The sequence below is a fragment of the Orbicella faveolata genome, unplaced genomic scaffold, assembly GCF_042242905.1.
Source record: "Orbicella faveolata isolate gen_17 unplaced genomic scaffold, um_ofav_v1 contig_47, whole genome shotgun sequence".
In the NCBI taxonomy this organism is placed as follows: domain Eukaryota; kingdom Metazoa; phylum Cnidaria; class Anthozoa; order Scleractinia; family Merulinidae; genus Orbicella; species Orbicella faveolata.
The window spans coordinates 21324231-21342500 of NW_028301577.1; the positions used below are offsets into that span (position 1 = coordinate 21324231).

General features: G+C 38.4%; 2 protein-coding genes and 1 long non-coding RNA gene across 4 annotated transcripts in view; 2 read left to right on the top strand and 1 right to left on the bottom strand.

The window, feature by feature from the left end:
- Positions 1–829: 829 nt before the first annotated feature.
- On the bottom strand, positions 830–13316 carry LOC110067651 (protein DEK-like). 2 transcript variants are annotated; one of them, XM_089279021.1, is made up of 17 exons: positions 13201–13316; positions 12979–13078; positions 11282–11397; positions 10791–10824; positions 9404–9480; positions 8984–9037; positions 8603–8643; positions 8237–8300; positions 7973–8029; positions 7734–7794; positions 7051–7082; positions 5950–6036; positions 4595–4826; positions 4158–4234; positions 3224–3307; positions 2853–2921; positions 830–2189 (listed from the first exon to the last, which is right to left on the bottom strand). In XM_089279021.1, the coding sequence occupies exons 1-17, from the start codon at positions 13243–13245 to the stop codon at positions 2178–2180; spliced, it is 1242 nt and encodes a 413-aa protein (XP_089135147.1). In that variant the 5' UTR covers positions 13246–13316; the 3' UTR covers positions 830–2177. The 2 variants fall into 2 exon arrangements, with proteins under 2 accessions (XP_089135147.1, XP_089135148.1); XM_089279022.1 differs by having other exon boundaries at positions 7051–7085.
- LOC149097575 (uncharacterized) lies at positions 7780–9388 on the top strand. The gene is made up of 3 exons (XR_016204056.1): positions 7780–7824; positions 8454–8497; positions 9170–9388. It is a non-coding gene; the product is annotated as an uncharacterized LOC149097575 (long non-coding RNA).
- A 1109-nt stretch (positions 13317–14425) lies between the features above and the next one.
- The window catches only part of LOC110067620 (uncharacterized), a 98864-nt gene continuing 95019 nt past the window's right edge, over positions 14426–18270 (top strand). Inside the window, exons 1-2 of the mRNA XM_089279010.1 lie at positions 14426–15142; positions 17520–17701. Of these exons, the coding sequence (XP_089135136.1) occupies positions 14914–15142; positions 17520–17701 (411 nt within the window). The 5' untranslated portion in view covers positions 14426–14913. The remainder of the gene's footprint in view (positions 15143–17519; positions 17702–18270) is intronic.

The following is an 18270-nucleotide window of genomic DNA, read 5'->3' on the forward strand; positions in this document are numbered from 1 at the left end:
AACCATGAAATCAGGGTGCCCAGCACTTGGCTCATGTGAGAAAAGTAAGTTGTTCCAGTTGCCCAAAGTCAAAAGTTTGTTGCCTGTGGCACTTAGTCACTTCTAGAGCACAGCCCTGGGCATCAGGTCTTCATGTACTAAATGCCCTCTCAAAGGTGCCACACACTCTGAAATATGCCAGTTTGTTAATCTCTTACTCCCAAGAGGGGGTTGCAATTCCTGCAGACAGTTTTCATAGGTTATGGCAAAATATCAAATCTATACAAATTCCTAGAACTCCATACAAACTCTCATAGAATGTTTTCATTAGTCATCTGTGACAAATTTCACTTAAAAAGTAAAATCGTCTTTCAGCTTTGATGAAGTGTCAGAAAATTGTCAGATAAACCTTACTCAATTGTGGAAAACTACTCAGTGGAATCCAGATTTTTGGAACTTCCAAGGGAAACGAGAATTAGTTTGAAAATACAAGTAGTCTGAGAAATCAGGGGTGAAATAATATTATTGGTGTTGGTCTTAGTAGCGGGAGATGACTTTTGGTTCAAAAAATTGGGAGTTTCCAAAAAATCAGGATTCCCTAGTTGAAAGGCTTCTATGTATTTTTTTTCTATAGATTCCCAAATTTTAGCTTGAATGCCAGGTTTAATATTTAAACATTGAAGAGCTGGATTTCAAAACACCTTGCAAGGAGGCACAAAATTAAAAAGTTTACTAAACTGTAAAACCTGATAAATGAAAACTTGTATGCTGGGTTGAATTATTGAAGCATTCAACTTTAGAATGGCACATGACATTGTATGATCTATCAGCCAGAAAATTTTACTGAAAATTTAATCATAGAAATTTTACTTTATTGATTTAAAATAAATCAAGATACATTGATGGTAAAATGGAACTCATGCATAACTGTCAAAACTAACTACACTAGCTAACTATAGAAAATAAAACACGTCTAGTATTATACAGGCTATGCGTCAACAGGCGGGCATTACACGATACCTGAATAAATTACTTGTCTTAAAGTATGTATTGGTTATAAATGATTTCTAAACCTAGCCACTACAATTACACGAGTCTTCGGTGATGTTCAATTAGATTTCAGTTAGGGTTTTCATCCAGTTTTTTTGACTGGAAAACAAAGGTCTTGATTGATTGACAACAAACTTATCGGTTGATTTGGTGGATCATGTGTACTAAAGGCATCTGTGGTCAAGTGTTGATTGACACTCGAGCGACACCCAATCAACATCTCAATCGATGCCTGATTGACACTAGGCCAACACTTGATTGACAGCTCAATCAACATCTGATCGACAGTGGGTCATTAGTTGGCCATGTGTTGACCAACTCATGTGAATCGATCAGCACTTGTTGATGTCTGCGATAATTAGTCGACTCTTGACTGACTGTCAACTGAGGTGTTGATTGAGTGTTGACCGAGAATCGGTCGAGATGTCGATCGAATGTTGATCGCGTATCAATTGAGATGTGGATCAACTGTTGATAGAGATGTCAATCCAGGGTTGATTGATGGCATTGATCGATACTCATCTGCGGATGCCTTTAGTACACATGATCTGAATTGGTTTGGTTTCCCAGTAAAATACTTTTCCATCTGTTCCTTGAATCAGTCTTTTGATATTATTGATTCAGTAACATAGTGCACACATAAGTTAGATGTATAGACAGTGGCTCTGTGTTGCAAATAGGGTGACATGGGTAAAATAATTACAAGTGCAAATTACTGTCTCCTTTTAAAATAGGAAAAAGTCTAGATTTCAGTAGACATTGAATCTGTTTTTTCACTTCTCCTCTAAACAATAGATACATACTTTACAATGTCTTAACTCAAGCTTTTGGAAAGAAATAAGAGGAAATGCAACTGTTTAATTGCAGAATTAAACAGCTCCTTTCTCCTATTTAACCAACCATAGTCCAAGTGGAAACGAAACTGGATTCTAAAAACTACAATGTTGCAATAGGTTTAAAAAAACATGATTGTCTTGGAACACTGTCTATTGCAAAGTAATAGATTAATGTACAGTCTAAATAACAAGGTATGATACGTTTTGCTGAAAAAAAAAGTTTTAAAAACACAGTGTTCATGGGTGTGACTTGTGAAATGGTAAAAAGGTTGGAACTGGTTAACGTTTATTTTTTGTCGTATTTTGTTGTTCTCATGATATGACCTGCAATAAAGGCAGAAGTAACAAGCATTTCAATATTATTATTTTTAACTTATTAGATATATAAATATAAAGGTAAAAGGACTGACTGGAGGACAATTTGGAGAGTACTTAGTTGAGTTATATTAAATCTGAAAAAGCTTGTGGCATGACACTGATTTAAATTTACAACCATGGCTATCACTTACTGCTAACTGTACATGTATGTACAAGGTCTGGCCCAGAGTTGTTCGAAAGCTGGATAATGCTATCAACCAAACAAATCACTATCCATTGGATAACTTTATCCAGTCTTTGAACAACTGGGGCCTGTACAATAAAACTCAAGGAGAGATTACACTGACATAACTACTTTTTGGTAACTAAAAAGATCAGAATTTCTTGTTGTTTTTTGTAGGAAAAAGGAGTTCATTCATGCAATGTTCATTCCAGTGTTTTTTTTTTTAACTCTGGACTACATCCATTCAAATTCACCTTTACGATACATGGGGTTTCAAAGCAGTTTAAACAAAGAAGGCTAAGAAACGAGTGCACCACCATATTATAGATTGTGTCTGCTGTGAGAGAGATTCTTTTTATTTAGAGTTCTCTTTCCTAACAATTGTGAGGGACGTATCCAGGGTGCTGCAATTAAGTAAGTGTGTCACAAGAATGTTCAGTGATTACCTTTCTTACTGTGTCTTTGATAAAATCCTTCCTAGAGGTTAGGTCATGTTCTGGAAACATATCGTACACCTACACAAAGAGTAAGTAAGAAAATCAGACGTGGTTTGTATTTTGGCAAGACATAGTTGAGCCAAAATACCCATGGTTCAACAAAACTTGCCTGATATGCTACCAGAGCATACCAAGGAAGATACAATTAGGTATTAATTTACCTTATCCAAATTTGGCCATTATATCATAGCCATAAAAGGTCATTAGACACTGTAGCTTCTGAATGGCTAATACCAAAGTATGTATAGAAAAAACTTTTGAAGGAAAGTATAAAGCTAAACTAGAATTTTCCAACAGAGTGAGGTGGGGTTTCAACTCACCTGTTTACACACACTCTTCATCGTCACCTGCTCAAGATCAGCTCCATCTAGAAGATCCTTCACAATTTTCTCAAGTTCATTATTCTGTAGTTCAATCAGAACACAGTCACAGTATTAATTACATCTTCCATCATTTATGTCTCTGAAAATTTGTATTATATCATTATGGACCTATGGCTGGAAGAGATCATGTGTGCTAAAGGCATCTGCGGTCGAGTGTCGATCAATACCCTCAATTGACCTTTGATCAACACTCAATCGATATCTTGATCAACACTCGATCTAGTATTGGTTAATATATGGCCGAGAGGTCGATTGAATGTCAACCATGTTGACTGAGGGTCGATCAAGGGTATCAAGCGAGACTTGACTGTGGATGCCTTTAGTACAAATGATCTGACTCCATTTAACCGAATCCTTCCACAGTATGAAGTTACTACAGTGTAGGTGGAGTATTGCCACATGTATTCCACCCTCCCTCTCCCCAACATTCATGTTTATAGTTTGTGGTGGAATAGGAATCAAACACAAGGGCAGTGGCCCTGTTCATCATGATGCCTCCACAAAAACAGGCAATGCAGTGTTCTTGATAAGAGTCTGATAAATTTCTTAGGTCAAAACCCAACAAAGTGAGAACCTGACACAACAAGAGAAATTCTGATGATTTGGTCAGGCTCATATCTACTGACCAGTTAGAATTCCTTATTGAAACCTTCCGTTTGAAATATGTCTGGATTCCACCAATGACTTTTGCAAATCTACGGTTTCTGATAACAATGTACACAGATGACTAACATGGCTGCGATGTTAAACTACGCAGCATGCCATATTATTTTGTTGCCAGATTGTGCTTATTATTGCACAAACTGGAGCTTGGTGCTACATTGCAGCAATAAGTACATCAAACAGCATTTTGACAAACAACTGAGCTTACTGTTGGAGGCTGCTTCTTTGATTTCTTTGCTAATGGTTCTTCATCAGAGGATGAATCGTCTACTGGTTTGGGTTTTTCTGAAGAAAATCAAATGTTAAATAAATTTCTAATAACTGAAATGTTGCTATAACTAATACTATATAAACAATAGTCTCCATTTGGCGCCTAAAATACACTCTGATGTTACATTCTGACCGCAATTTCTGAAACAACCATAATGTGCGTTACTTAACAGCTGGGCTGTCATGAAGTTTTGAGTCAACAGAAGCCTTTATCTTCACAACTGTAACAAACTTGTTACCTTTTAGGTGAATTGTATCAACTATAGTCCAGTTCACCTGTAACATCAAGGGCCCATCAAACATACTCAGCCATAGCAGATGTCATGGGTTTCAGCCCTTAACGAGAGCCCTGAAGAGTAACTTTCCATCTCGTACCTTTTTTGGGAGTCTTCTTCGGAGAGGCTTTTTTCAAAGCTGTTATCTTAACCTGAACCGGCGCCATCTTTTTAGGTGATTTTGCCTTCTCTCCTGTTTTCTTTGATTTTGATTTTTCTTTGCTTTTAACCTTGTCTTTCGCTTTATCTTTCACTTTCTTTTCTTTGGCTTTTTTTGATGGTGATTCAGCTTTCTTGGGTGATGATTCAACCTTCTTTTTCTTCTTTGGAGGCTAAAAGAGAATGAGAATGGAAACTGTTCACATACAGTGTGTTCGCACTGAAAGAGTGCTTCAACCTTACACTCTCTAAATAATGAAATGTTCTGAAGGGTACATGTATGTGTTATTTATTAGTCACATGTACGCAAAGTGATCCTCCAATAAGCAGGGGTTTCAGCAGGAGGATAACTGGTTTTCACAACGGGGCAAAACATTTTAAACTGATCTTCTTTGTAAGAGAAACTTTCCCCTAGATAGTTTAACCAGGCAGGCAAAATCATCCTCACAGTCAGTCAATTTGCCCAGTACCTCGCCCTTAATGAAACCCCTGAATAGGTCACCCAGTTCCCAGTGTTGTGGTTTGGCCTTGTCTCACAGGTTGGTGCTTCATTTAAGGTTAACCTCCATGCATAGAATGAGTGTCAATCCATACCCTCAATCAACCCTCAATCAATGTCTTGATCAACAAGCTATGACATGTCTGCAAAAATTAGTTGACTCTTAACCAACTGTCAACCGAGATGTCCATCAAGTGCTGATCGAGCATCAGCCGAGGTCTCAATGGAGTATCCATCCAGGGTATCAATCAACACTTGACCATGGATTCCTTTATTACATATTATCCAAATTGTCTAAAAATTGCTATGTCACTCCATGTCATTTCCTCCACTGCCAATGAAAAGGAACATTTCTAATGCCGTGAATTTTGTTTAGAATCCTAGATTGGCATTAAAGGAAAAACTTCATCGGTGGACTACCACATGCATGTTATCTCGTAAGCAAACTCACTTGGCAGGGGTTTCATTTATGTTTTCAGCAGGAGGATAACTGGTTTTCACATGTGGGCAAAACGTTTTGAACTGAACTTCTTTGTAAGAAAGACTTTCCTCTAGATGGTCAAACCAGGCAGGGAAATTCATCCTCACAACCACTCAATTTTCCTGGTGCCCTGCTCTTAATGAAATCCCTGGGTAGGTACCAATCCTTGTCATGTAGTTAACCTAACAGAAGCTCACTAATTACTATTTTAACATACCAGTCCTACCAATACTCGAGCACACTCTTTAATCTACGATTACTACAAGTCATGTTTTTAAATGGTCATTGTATACTACATGTAGGCTTGTCCGCTTACTTCCTCTTCCTCTTCCTCAACCTCATCTTCTTCATCCTCCTTATCTGCATCATCTCCGCTTTCTACAATTTCTGATGTCTTTTTGGACTGAAAGAAATTTCTATGTATAAGCTTGGCAAGTTGATTTGATATTTTACTACCAATGATATGATAAATTATGTACATTACATTAGAAATTTAGGTAAAACTAATTTAAGGTAATTCCATCGAAATATAACTCACATTAGATTTTCTTTCAAACTTTAACTTTAAACTGCTTATTTCAAGAGAACCTAAATTTTGAAATAAAAAAGTGGGGTCCCGGTATTCATTTAGGAGCCAGAGGACCTTCAATAAACCCCATAATTTCTTAAATTATCTGCTTTCAGAAATGTTTATATTTGAACCATTCACTTTATGCTTTGTGAGAGCAGAAAAAAAGGGAGAAAGTTAACTGAGAAAAACATCAATGCATGTGCTGCAACAATGTTAAGGAGTAATTTGATGTGCATTTCATGATAAAGGCACTCGTATTTAGCCGACAGAGATTCAATATGTTCCAGGTATGCAGTGTTCTTCAGGGCATATTATCTTTTCCAAACACTAGCTATTTTCAGTGATAGTTTAAAACTCTGCAATAGAAATTGGTCTATATACACTGTATAGAGAGAAGGTGATCTCTGCATTCAAACTAAATTTAAAAATTGTTGGGTCCAAGAACTCATTTCCGCGAAAGATGCCGAGTTGTCTCACTCAAGCCAAGCCGTTTAGCAAAAGCCACCATTTTGTATATATTGTGTGTATGCACCTGCTCGTGAGCCTGCACTTATGACGCAAAAATCGTGTGCATTAGGGATACGTAATGCAATTCTGAGGAATACCCTTAATGTGCCATATTATCACGCCAATTCATAATATAGATAATATCCGTCTCTACAAGCTGATGATCATAGTCAATAAGTATGTGCATTTGCATTGGCTCCCTTGAAGTTTACATTCATAAGATTTCAAATCCAGCCTCTTGTTTTTTTACATGTATCTCAAATGAGGAAAGGACATAAAATTGAGAAGTTTATTGAGAATGTGTACACCAAATGTTTTTATTTGTAGTAACAAACAAACCTTTGATGATGGAGTTTTACTTTTTGAGCTATCTGCTGCAACATGAGAAAACCCAGAAGGTGAGCTACTGTAGTTAGACTTAAATATCAATTACACAATTTTAAAATGATACATGGATTGGTAATAAGAAGTGTTCTAGACGAGGGTAGGAGGGGGGTCTCAAGTCAATAACAAGAAAACATTGACTAGACCAGTTGAAATTTCTTATTGACACCTTGCCTTTGAAATTGTCAGGAACCCTGACTAACTGTGTATCATAGTAGAAATATCAAGAGATTGTGTGTATGGTTCCAGAAAATATCCACCCTAACTCCAAGGTGGGTAATTGGAAATGCCACAGGATAGGGGAAGGGGAAAGGGGGAGGGGAAGTCACAAAAACCACAATTTTTAAAGGAAAGTATAAACCATAACTGAAATTTCCAGAGGGAGGGGGAGGTTTTAACTAAAAAACCCAACATGGGAGGGGTATCAAACTTAAAATAAACTTGGTAACTAATAGTAGCACTCTCATATTTTCCATCATTTTCAGGATCTGTTTGTTCCCAGTGTTCATTTCATCAGTGCTCAGATATTCTAAGCATGACAAATTGCAAAATGGGAATTGATGCTAAATTATTCCACACTGTTCAAGAACTTGATTTGCTATTGGCCTCCAAACATCAAAATATTAATTAAAACTTACTCTTTTTTGTTCTTTGTCTCTTCTTCTTCTCTGCCTTTTTTGCTTTAGGTTGAGGGGCAGGCTGCATAAGATTGTTTAATGATACAAACAAGTAAGTGATATTAAAAAATATAATTTTTCAGTAGAAGAGAAGGATTAAGAGAGCATCTTGTATGTTTGACAGAGTCTTGTAGTATTGTACTACATTGTACATGTGTATTAGTTGTGTTTTTCATTCCTTTACAAAATACTACACTTACTCTCCCTGATGACTTCGGTGACATAAGAAAATCCATAACTTTTTCTAGGAGGTCACTCTAGGGAAAAAACATTTAAATAACAAATTAATGTCTTAAAGAGAATATAAATTGTCAATCTCAACATCAGTCCAACTTCATGTTTGCTACTCAAGGTTTACCTACATGTATAAAACAAATGGAAATCCTGCTAGCTGGAAATCCCATGATTTCAGAATAAACACAAAAACTTCAAAAAATTCTTCAGTATATAGTGTGTTGCCTCACCCGCTTTCCTTTCTTTTCCAAGTCAAAGATTTCACAAAGTCTTTTTAAACCATCATTTGTAAATCTACAGGAAAAGGATGACAACAGATCTCACTATCAGAAAAGCAATATCAAAAATAAAGGCACAGGTTACATGTGCACAAAATTAATCATAGATTCCTGTGGGTTATACCATAGACAATGCCTGGCATTAATGCAGTTTTGTTTCTTTCCTTAGTGGTATACTGACAAGTGCAGTATATTTAAACAATACAGTTACCGGTATGTAAAAAATAAAATATTTATAATAAATAAATTTAATAAATATTAAACGCATAAAGAAATAAAATAATGGAGTTGTTGTGAAAGCAAACAAATAATCATTACCTTTCCACACCAAGCTTTTTTGCTTCATATTCTTTAGAATCCTGAAATAAAAAGTGACAACTATTTCTTTAAAAGGTATTCAGATCAACTTATCCACATGCAAAGATAATAAATCCAAACAATGTAATTAAATAAATAAATTACAATTTTAGAGGGAAATTTGGAATTTGGAGATGTTGGTTTTGGTGGAAGGAGGAAAACTGGAGAGCCTGCAGAAAAACCCTCAAAGCGAGGCAAGAACCAACAACAAACTCAACCCACATAAAATTATGGCACTGGGCCGGAATCGAATCTGGGCCATATTGGTGTGAGGTGAGCACTTTCGCCAGTGCACTACCCTGTGATAAGATTGGGAAACACACTCAAGCATACATGACATACCTTTTCAAAAGCAAATCCATTAAATTTCCTAATGTTCTTTTTAATTTCCATTACCTGATGAGAAAAAAAACAAACAAAACAAAACAAAACAAACACTTTCTCACTTGTTGAACTGACATAATTATATCTATTATTTTTGGTCAATATAGCTTTTAATTTTCAGCTTTTAATTTTATGTACATGTAGGGTAAAGCCTTCCGACAGACCAGACTGTCCCACCAGTGTCTCATCCAAGAACACACAACACAGTGACCTGAACCAGCTAAGTCTAGCACATTAAAACCTTGTTGGATTATGATAACTGAACGTCTAATGATATGTAATTCCAGCAAAAGTTAGACAAAAATGAAAACAAAACAAAAGAGAAACAAATAACCAAAGAACAAAATAAAGACATGCATATTGATCTGCAAAGCATACCCGCCCTTCTCTTCCATACAAAAGCTTGTGTAATGGCTTAAGCTCGCCAGGGGAACTTCTTCCTATTTCATAATTTGCTGGAATAAAGTGAAAAAAATACATACATGTCCAAGTTAGTAAGTATGATGAACTAGCCCACAAGGCATTTCCCCTAACCCTCTCCCTTTGGACCCCTAATTGATCTCTAACAGTACTTCTGAAATTTGGGTGTCCTAAAAAAGATCTTTTCCCAAAAATTTCAGTTAACCATCAGGCAAGTAAAGGACACAGTCCATGCACTAGCCTGACTGTAAAGCCCACCAGTCCCAAGCTATCAGAATTTCCTTTGCATGCTGCATGTAGGACGGCAAAAATAGACATTAAATAATTTGTCTTTATTATTGCCTTGTGGTACACAAAGTGCATAATTATCAGAGTGCAAAAATTCACATAATTTTCAACTTGCCCTTTGGGCAACCTGTAACTAGGGTGTTCTAGCCTGGAAAAAAATTTTGCTGCTAGCACGATTAAAGGCCGCCGCACACTAGCCGATTTTTCATCAGCCGACAAAAAATCTTCACTTGTCGGCTAGTGTGCAGTGAATTCAGATAAAGATTGGGGCTTGTCGGGCGATATCTGACACTGCTAGATCTCAAAACATCTTGTCTGGCCTTGTCGGCTAGTGTGCGGTGGACCAAGACAATTTGTCGGGGCTCACCAGCACCTCAACCAATTAGGAAATGTCATGAGAGTCACATCAGTGGAATAGGCGCTATCTTGAGTTTGGATGACTAGGCCCCAAGCCTCAACGTGGTTAGCTGCGACAAAAAATCGGCTTGTGTGCGGTAAGCTGATGGCCCAACAAATTTTAACCCGATTTGACCCCAACAAAAAATCTGCAGTTCTACAACAAAAAATTGGCTAGTGTCCGGCAGCCTTAACCAATTAAAAGCTGAAATTAAAATAATGTGTTTTTGATCTCTTATAGTACTTCTGTAAGTTGAGTATTCTCAGATTTTACCCTCAAAAACTTCACTTGCTCATTATGGGCAAGGGATGGATCGAATTGACTAACCCAACCATAAAATTTACTATTGGATTAGGCAGACATGACTTTCTTTGCATGCTGTATTACGTCCTGACCATCTCGTCTAGTGAACATAGTACAGATTATATATGCACATGTAATATGCCACAAATGAGTGACATCTAAATTTCTATTGCTAGTTTTTTCGCTCTAAGTAACAGAAAAGTATTAGCACGTGCGTCATGAATAAACTGCTACAATAGCGCTGTTTTCACAAAAGGATGAGTGGAACAGATCTTTGACAAGTTATCAGGTGTCTTAAGTATGATTTACATGTATATGTCTACCATTGTGTGAGTCAGTCAGCAGTCAAATACTTACTTCTTTCAATCAACCCTAATGAATCTCCTTTGCCCTGAAAAAAACCAAAGTCAAATGAATGTCATTTGCCATTGAAACAGACAAGCTACATTTTGTTTTGGTGCAAGTACCACACGATCAACTTTATTTGTATTTGATAAAAGCATACAGAAAGGCAACCATGTGCGCAAGGCCTGATTATTGAAAACCAAGTTAAGTTAAATTGCCTTTAATAACCATTATAAAATTCTGATATGATCCTTATATGATTTCCTCTCTGTCACATTTCACTAAGGGCAATCTCAAACTCTACCTTTAAGTTAGGGATAATAATACTCTTTAAAACCTAGGACAGTGCACTATCTTGGAAGAGAGAGACTTGTCTTGAGTATCTTACAGCTCAGTCCTAGCATTCAAACTAAATTCCTCCTCTGTGACTTTCTTTTGCATTTCAAAATCTGGCCTGGTGTACCACTTAAATTTATGTACAACCATTTAATGCTTATTTTTACCTCAAATAATAGAGGTTTAACCTCTTTGTTAATCGCAGGAGTGGTTTGATTTACTAGAAACTCTGTGGACTTTCTTGCTCTTTTTCCTTCAATAACAACTGGCTTGTCGTAAAGTCCTAGCAATAGAAGAATCAACAATAACATTATAATTATCCAAGCAAAGCCCTTGTAACATAGCACATACAAACTAGAGGCTGGCGGACTACGGTTTGTCTATCAGTGTCAGAGCCTTAGTTTGGGCCAGAGGTTTCATTAAGGGCCAGGCACTAGGAAAATTGACTGGCTGTGATGAAGATTTTGCCCGCCTTGTTTGACCATGCAGAGGAAAGGTTTTTGTTATAGAGAAGTTCACTTCAAAAACTTTTGCCTGCCTGGGAAAACCAGTTGCCCTTCTGCTGAAAACGTTAATGAAACCCCTGTTGCCTTGATAAATATTCAATTTCAAAGATATGGTGCTTAAGAAAAGACACCATCTTCCAGTTAAGACCACACAAAAAGCAGTTGAAGTCATGAGTGTTTATTTGCATGAACTCGGTACGACGTGAAATAGTGAATGATGAATAACATGACATGTGGTGAATTGTAGATCATTTTTGTTGCATTATTCTGTGTCTCACACCAATATGCATGATGTAAACAGATATTATACTTTTAATTATTATGATTTATTCATTATAGATTTCAATCAAGGATACATTAAGAATAATGCCGTTATTATGTGTCCCTCATTCACCTACTGCTGAAACAATTGATAGTCAGGCTAACCCATCACAAATGTTATCAGGAGTTGATTTTTACTATGCTTATTTGTTTCTACGACAAAATATCACGATATTTCAAAAATTCAATGCATTGTTGCATCCTTGTCCCATGCGCTACTATTTTGGATTTTGTGGTATCACCTGGTTACCCTATTGTTACACAACACGGCCAGGTTGTTCAAAAACCAATTAGCGCTAAACCAGGATTAAAAGTTAACCACACTATGAATTTTTCTTGTAGAAAAATGTTATTTACTGCTTATTTTTTGTGTAGTTTGAAATTATTCAAACTCAAAACTGAAGGGCAAACAATACAAACAGAAAATGGAACCTAAAAGTCGCAAAACTCAAATCCAAATTCTCATTAATCCTGGGTTAGCTTAATCGGCCTTAAGCTTTGAACAACCCAGCCCTGAAGTGCTATTTTTGTCTGGTAATAGTTAATCTTCTTATGCTACAAGTATGTCAAAGGCTCTACAAGAGCAGCAGACAGGGCTCAAACTGGCTTTAATTTATCTCAATATGCATCAACATAGTAGGGAGAAGTTACATAATAATCACTGCTGGAAATACGGGCATTAGCAGAAGAGCACACATTGGGACCATGATGCATAAATAACGATTTGACTTACAACAAACTTAACTGATTGGCGACTGGACATTATGTTGTGTTAGAATGCAAAGTTTGAGAATCAAGCAACAAAATATGTGTATCTAGTGATGGGCAGTTGATACGAGAACCGTACACTTAGCTCTCTCTACCACAAAATATGAAGCTTAATTTCAAGCGCTTGTCTGCGAGATAATTAATTAACCTAATGTTTACTATCGACTACAGAAGTAATTTTCAGTCATTGTAAGCTGTTAGAAAGAGACAGAACACGTTTATCCCAGAGCAGAAACCAAACCAACCCTCTGTAATCGAAATAAAACTACCTGTGAGCTCTTCTCCTTCGCTGGATTCCTCCTCTTCGTCTTTTTGCCCGTTCTTTTTGTCTTTCTCCGAATCAGGTTCTGCATTGTTTGACTCTAAATCCTAGAACATAATCATCAAACAAACGAGAAGCACATCAGCTGTAAAGGTCTTGGTGGTGTTTACAAGCCTCTCAGGGTCTTGTAGAGCGAATCAAGGTGATTTCATTCAACCTTTTTCCTTACTTTGGCCTCAGATTTTGGCTCTTTGGAGTCTACTTTGTCCGCCATGTTGATCGAGGCTTCTAACGGGCATGTGCTTCGCGCGGGAAACTGAAAAAAAAATCAATAACTGTCGGCCTCAATTTCATGCTTACCGCTGGATGCTACTTACAGGCTCAACAACGAGAATGGGGCTTACATCATGTACATCGGTTACGGCTCTGATGGCTCACATGTAGATAACGCTATTTTTGTCGCAACGGCCAATATGAAAAGGCTTTCTGTGGTCCTGCAGCTGTTCCTTCGTTTGATGCAAGTCTAAAGAAATTTCTGGTTGATAGCATATTTTCTTGCATTATTTTTGTTCCAAAACTACTGAAAAGGACACTTCAATAGCTCTGCTTCAGAAACTGTCAATTGCATTTTTGCTAAACTTTTTCCTAAACTCGTCGACCGAGAAGCAAAACACGCGTGCACTTGTTCCGGTCATGTTTCGTGTGGCCATTTTCATCTCACGTACAATATTAGCAGTTACGATCTGACCCACGAACGAAGACTGATTTCAGCCTTCAACAGGAAAAAATATATAGTAAATAGTAAATTTTTTCTACACGGTCGTAAAATTGACTCCGATCGACCAGCTACTCATGCTCACGTTGTTTGTTGTTCAGGGTCAAGAGAGGATGTTTCGAGTTATTGGTTGCGGTTATCCTCAATGGGTTGGTACATTTCCGGCTTTCCTTTCACGAGTCACGCCCTTCTAACTCAAGGAAATCTCACCCCCTACGTTCTGTGAAAATCCTTAGAAATCTTCACGATGTTTGAGGATGCTTTGAAATCTCTCATATTTGCTTTGTTTGCGGGCTCAGTATTTTACGGTCCTATTATCCCAACTGATGAATTACCCCCTAACGTTGCTAACATCAATCTTCAGTCATAATCTAATGGTTGTTTTAGCATCGATTTCAATTCAGGGCTTTAACCTGGAATGCAATCAGTACATAATGACATATTTAGGAGGCCGGGATGGGGTAGCTAGGGCATTTGAGAGTTCCCCACGATTAGTGCGTTTCGGTTAAAATTCTTGTTTTTAAGTACCTCTCATCCATCTTTCTTGACATCTTTTGCAGCCGTTCTGTGCTCTTGCTTAACTGTACCCTTTTTCAGTGCAAATGACAGAAACACTTTTGTCCACTGAACCAGTTATCTTCACTTGGAGATGCCATTTTATAGGAACTTGATAACTCTGACGCTCTTTGTGCGATTTGGTCAGCTGATCTTAAAATATGTTCTGAGCAAAAGAATGTGAAGGTGTTGCAGGTCTATGAGTGCAAGACTTTACTCTAGAACTACCACTGACTTTCAAATGGAAAAGCTCGTGCAAATGTCTTCTTTACGTTTCTTCTTTTTCTTATTTTGGCAGAATTTGCTGGCTGAAAACTGTATCCTGGCAGAATTATTTAAGTTTAAGAGTGGGATCGCCGCGCGACCGGAAGACGTGACATAACCGGAAGTGGTTATCTGAGACAGCTTTCATCTCGGTGTGAAGGTTAAAATACCAACATAGAGCCGGCGGGAACCAGAGATCTCCAATCTCCAACATAAACAAGGGACGTGATTGCGTACACTCGTAGCACTGACCATCTTTTAGGCGATAAGTTCTAAAAGAAAGCGATCGTAGCGTTCGATTGTATTCAAAAAGTTGTTTGTGTGGGATAACGGCAGGAGGCAGGAAGAATGCCGATCGACGATTTGCCGCGTTGGAGTGCGGCGGGACAATTTGTTTTCACGTGTGTCATGTTGATTTTGTTGAGCAGCGAACGAAGAGCAAACGGAGGCCTTCCCTTGGAGCCGCCAAGCTTCAAAATCGGTGATAAAGTCGTTTTGGAAACGAGTTTGTCGTGTGGTGTCGGAATGTTCCAAAACAAACAAGATTCAATGACTCGGTGTGCTTCAGCAAGCGAAGGTAGGAATCGTTGTTGTTTCTTCAAAAAAGTCTTAGCTCTATATTCGCGTTAAACAAAGAGTTGTTTTATAACTTAACAAAGTGATGATATAAAACTTCCTGTGACACAAAACTTGCCCTTCATTTACCGTACAAAGCATTTACGTTTTTTTTTTCTCACGTTACTTAACAAACTAGGCATGTAAGAGTAAAAGCAGCACATGCAACGCTAATCCTCGCACAGACTAAACCTGCTTAATCGGGGTTAAAACTGGCTGCGAAAGCTCGAAGAAAACGGGATGAAAGAGCTCTTTCATCTTCTCTTACAGATGCAATTGTTTTCGATCGTTTTACAAAACTTTCCTCTGTCCCTCGGTCTGGGAGAAAGGAGAAATTTTAAAGTTTTGATATTAACGCAACCGATTATTCCAGAGGAACCGACAAATTGACATTGACATGGAAATTAGTCAGTAATCTGACCTTCGATTGAGTTGTTTTCGCTAGAGGATAAGCGTTCTTCAACTTTTCAGCGAAACTGTATATTAAAATTGGAAGATGAAAATAGTTCAGAACGACTGTCGACCTTTTTTTCGCGGGGTCATTTTAATGAGTTTCGTCATTCTGGTCATTTTGTGATAAAAGAACAACTTGGCAAGGAAATTTTTAATTTTATATCTCGCGTGACGCAAAACTGAGGAATTTTATAAATTGTTTATTGACGATACAGTGTTAACATTTCCGAAGAGCTAACCTTTAAGCTACTTTTTGCGTCATTTTTCGGTGAACGTTGCGACACGAGGCGATCGAATTCGCTGAGGGTTTGATAGCGCTGACAGCAACGTGCGTGATCGATAGGTGTTGTAATCATTAGAAGAGACTGGGATACCCGGGCAGGAGGCCGGGGGGGGGGGGGAATCCTATGTATATTAAAGCTCTATGGGTATGTCCGATATGATGTTCAGGCAGTTTAGTCTGGGATAGCTACATTTCAAGGGTTCAGAAATCAGACAAGTTTGGTCAAGAATAGGGTATAATGTACCGGAAAAAGTGACCAGTGGGTAAATAATTTAATATAGGACAGGGTCTTTACCCAGGGTTTAATAAAACTCCAAGGTGACTGTGTAAGATATTGGTTTAGTTAGGGTATGTTGGTTTATGATAGTGATAAAGTGTTTGCATGGAAAATAGCTAGTCTGGGATGGGGTAGAGGTTTTTGATGCCTAGTCTAGAATAGGATTGCAAAATCAAGCGGAACATGGTCTAGTATATGTCCTGGTAAGGGTATCCGTGTCCCAGCGGCACACCCCTACCCAGTGATTTACAGAGTGCCCCCGTCCCCTGGGAGGTCAGGATACACTGTACACTGTTCTCTGTCAAATACTGCAATCTGACTGAGTCAAAATTATTTGAATTCCAAATCGTTGACTTGTAAATTGAATTTCAAGACAAAATAATACGTCAAGTGGGATGAGCTATCCCCGCTTCAGCAAAACCACGCCTAAGCGAAAACGAAGGGGTCTCCACGTACGTTAATAGTCACAAGGCAGATTAAGATATCGGTGGTAATTTAGTGTGTAAAATCCTTTTTTTTTTGGCTAAATTAAGACGTTACCTGAACTCGCCTTACTAGTAGTCGTTCAACTAGTTGTGGAAGTGCAAACTAGAAGGAAAACCTCAAGAAAAATCCATTACGGAAAAGGAAGCGATCGTCACGCAGTTGTATCAACAACACCATGCAAGAGAATGAATTGTCAACAAGTTGAAATTAAAGAGAACGTCTCAGTCTGGGTCATCCGCCCACTCTCAAATTCTTCGTTTTGGGTTAGCCGTGGGTCATTTCAATATAACATTAGACCATCATATATCTTTGTTGAAATACAAAAATGTCCGCCCCCCCCCCTCCCCCATGAATCGACGATCCGTTCGCGCTGAAACCATGGGTAATCTCAATGTTTCAGTTTGAATTCACCAAGATTACAAGATTGTAGGTCAAACGCCAGGTCCAAGGCTAAGTATATTAAACACGATATAAGGTAGAAAACGTACACGGTAAATGTAAATTTTATCGGACGGCGGATGATAAGTAACTCCTGCTGTGATCGATGTCGTAGATCGACACGCGTTGTACATCGAGTCCCACGCGTGAAGGGGTCAACATGTGCGAGTTACGCGCGGAGGAGTCGTGGGCACCACGAAGTTTGTTTCTTCTCATATCCATCTTCGCATCTTGGCTCAGCTTGCATTCTTCTTCACATTCATTTTTCGGCTGTGATTTTGGAAAGAGCGAAATGTTTTTGCTTCCTGTAACCTTTGGGATCGTTTTACGAGTTTGCTCCCATTATCACTAGGGGACTAATACTATGACTCATGTTTTCCTTATTTCAACTCTCAATTGCAGGTGGGTCAAACCAGACAAGGTGGTTGCAAAGCGAAGACTGTTCGGCTTGCGATCCTTTGAGTAACACTACATTGAGCATAGAGAGTGTAATGGGAGCCGGCGTGAAGCGTGAATGGAGATCTCTTCCTAAAACAAGCGATAGCGTACTACAGGAGATCAATATCACCATCAGGTTTCCACAGGTATGCGTTATTATTTGCAAGCCGAGACCTTTTCTAAAGTAGTTCTGTACCGTTCTGTGGGAGCTAGTTTCAGCCGATAGAGGAAAGCTGGGTATTGCGGAGCCCGCGGTTTTCGTCAGCGGAATGGCTTAGAAACTTCACGTGTACAAATGTAGCCGACGCGGCCGCTCTCGCCACAACCTCGTCCGCGGGGATTTCTCCTCGAAGAGTGGAGAAGACCCTGGGGACGACGTTGATGCCGCCAAGGTCACCGGGAGAATTAGAACAATCGCTCACTTACATTGGTTTCGGCAAAAGTTTTCCACGCTCATCTGAAATATATAGCGTCCACAGGTTGGCAGGTGACGATACGTTACTTGCCGAGAACATTGTGCAACATAAAGAGGGTCGGAACTAGAAAGATGTTCGTGGTTTCAAATGAGCTACTATAAATTCCAAAAGAGAATGTTTCCCCGTTAGTTTTCAAGCTCTGAATCGTAACAGTATTGTAGTCGTTCAGTCTCCATCCTGCTGATAGCGTATTATTGGAACTTGTTGCAATAACTCGTTACGAGTGCATGGTACACAAA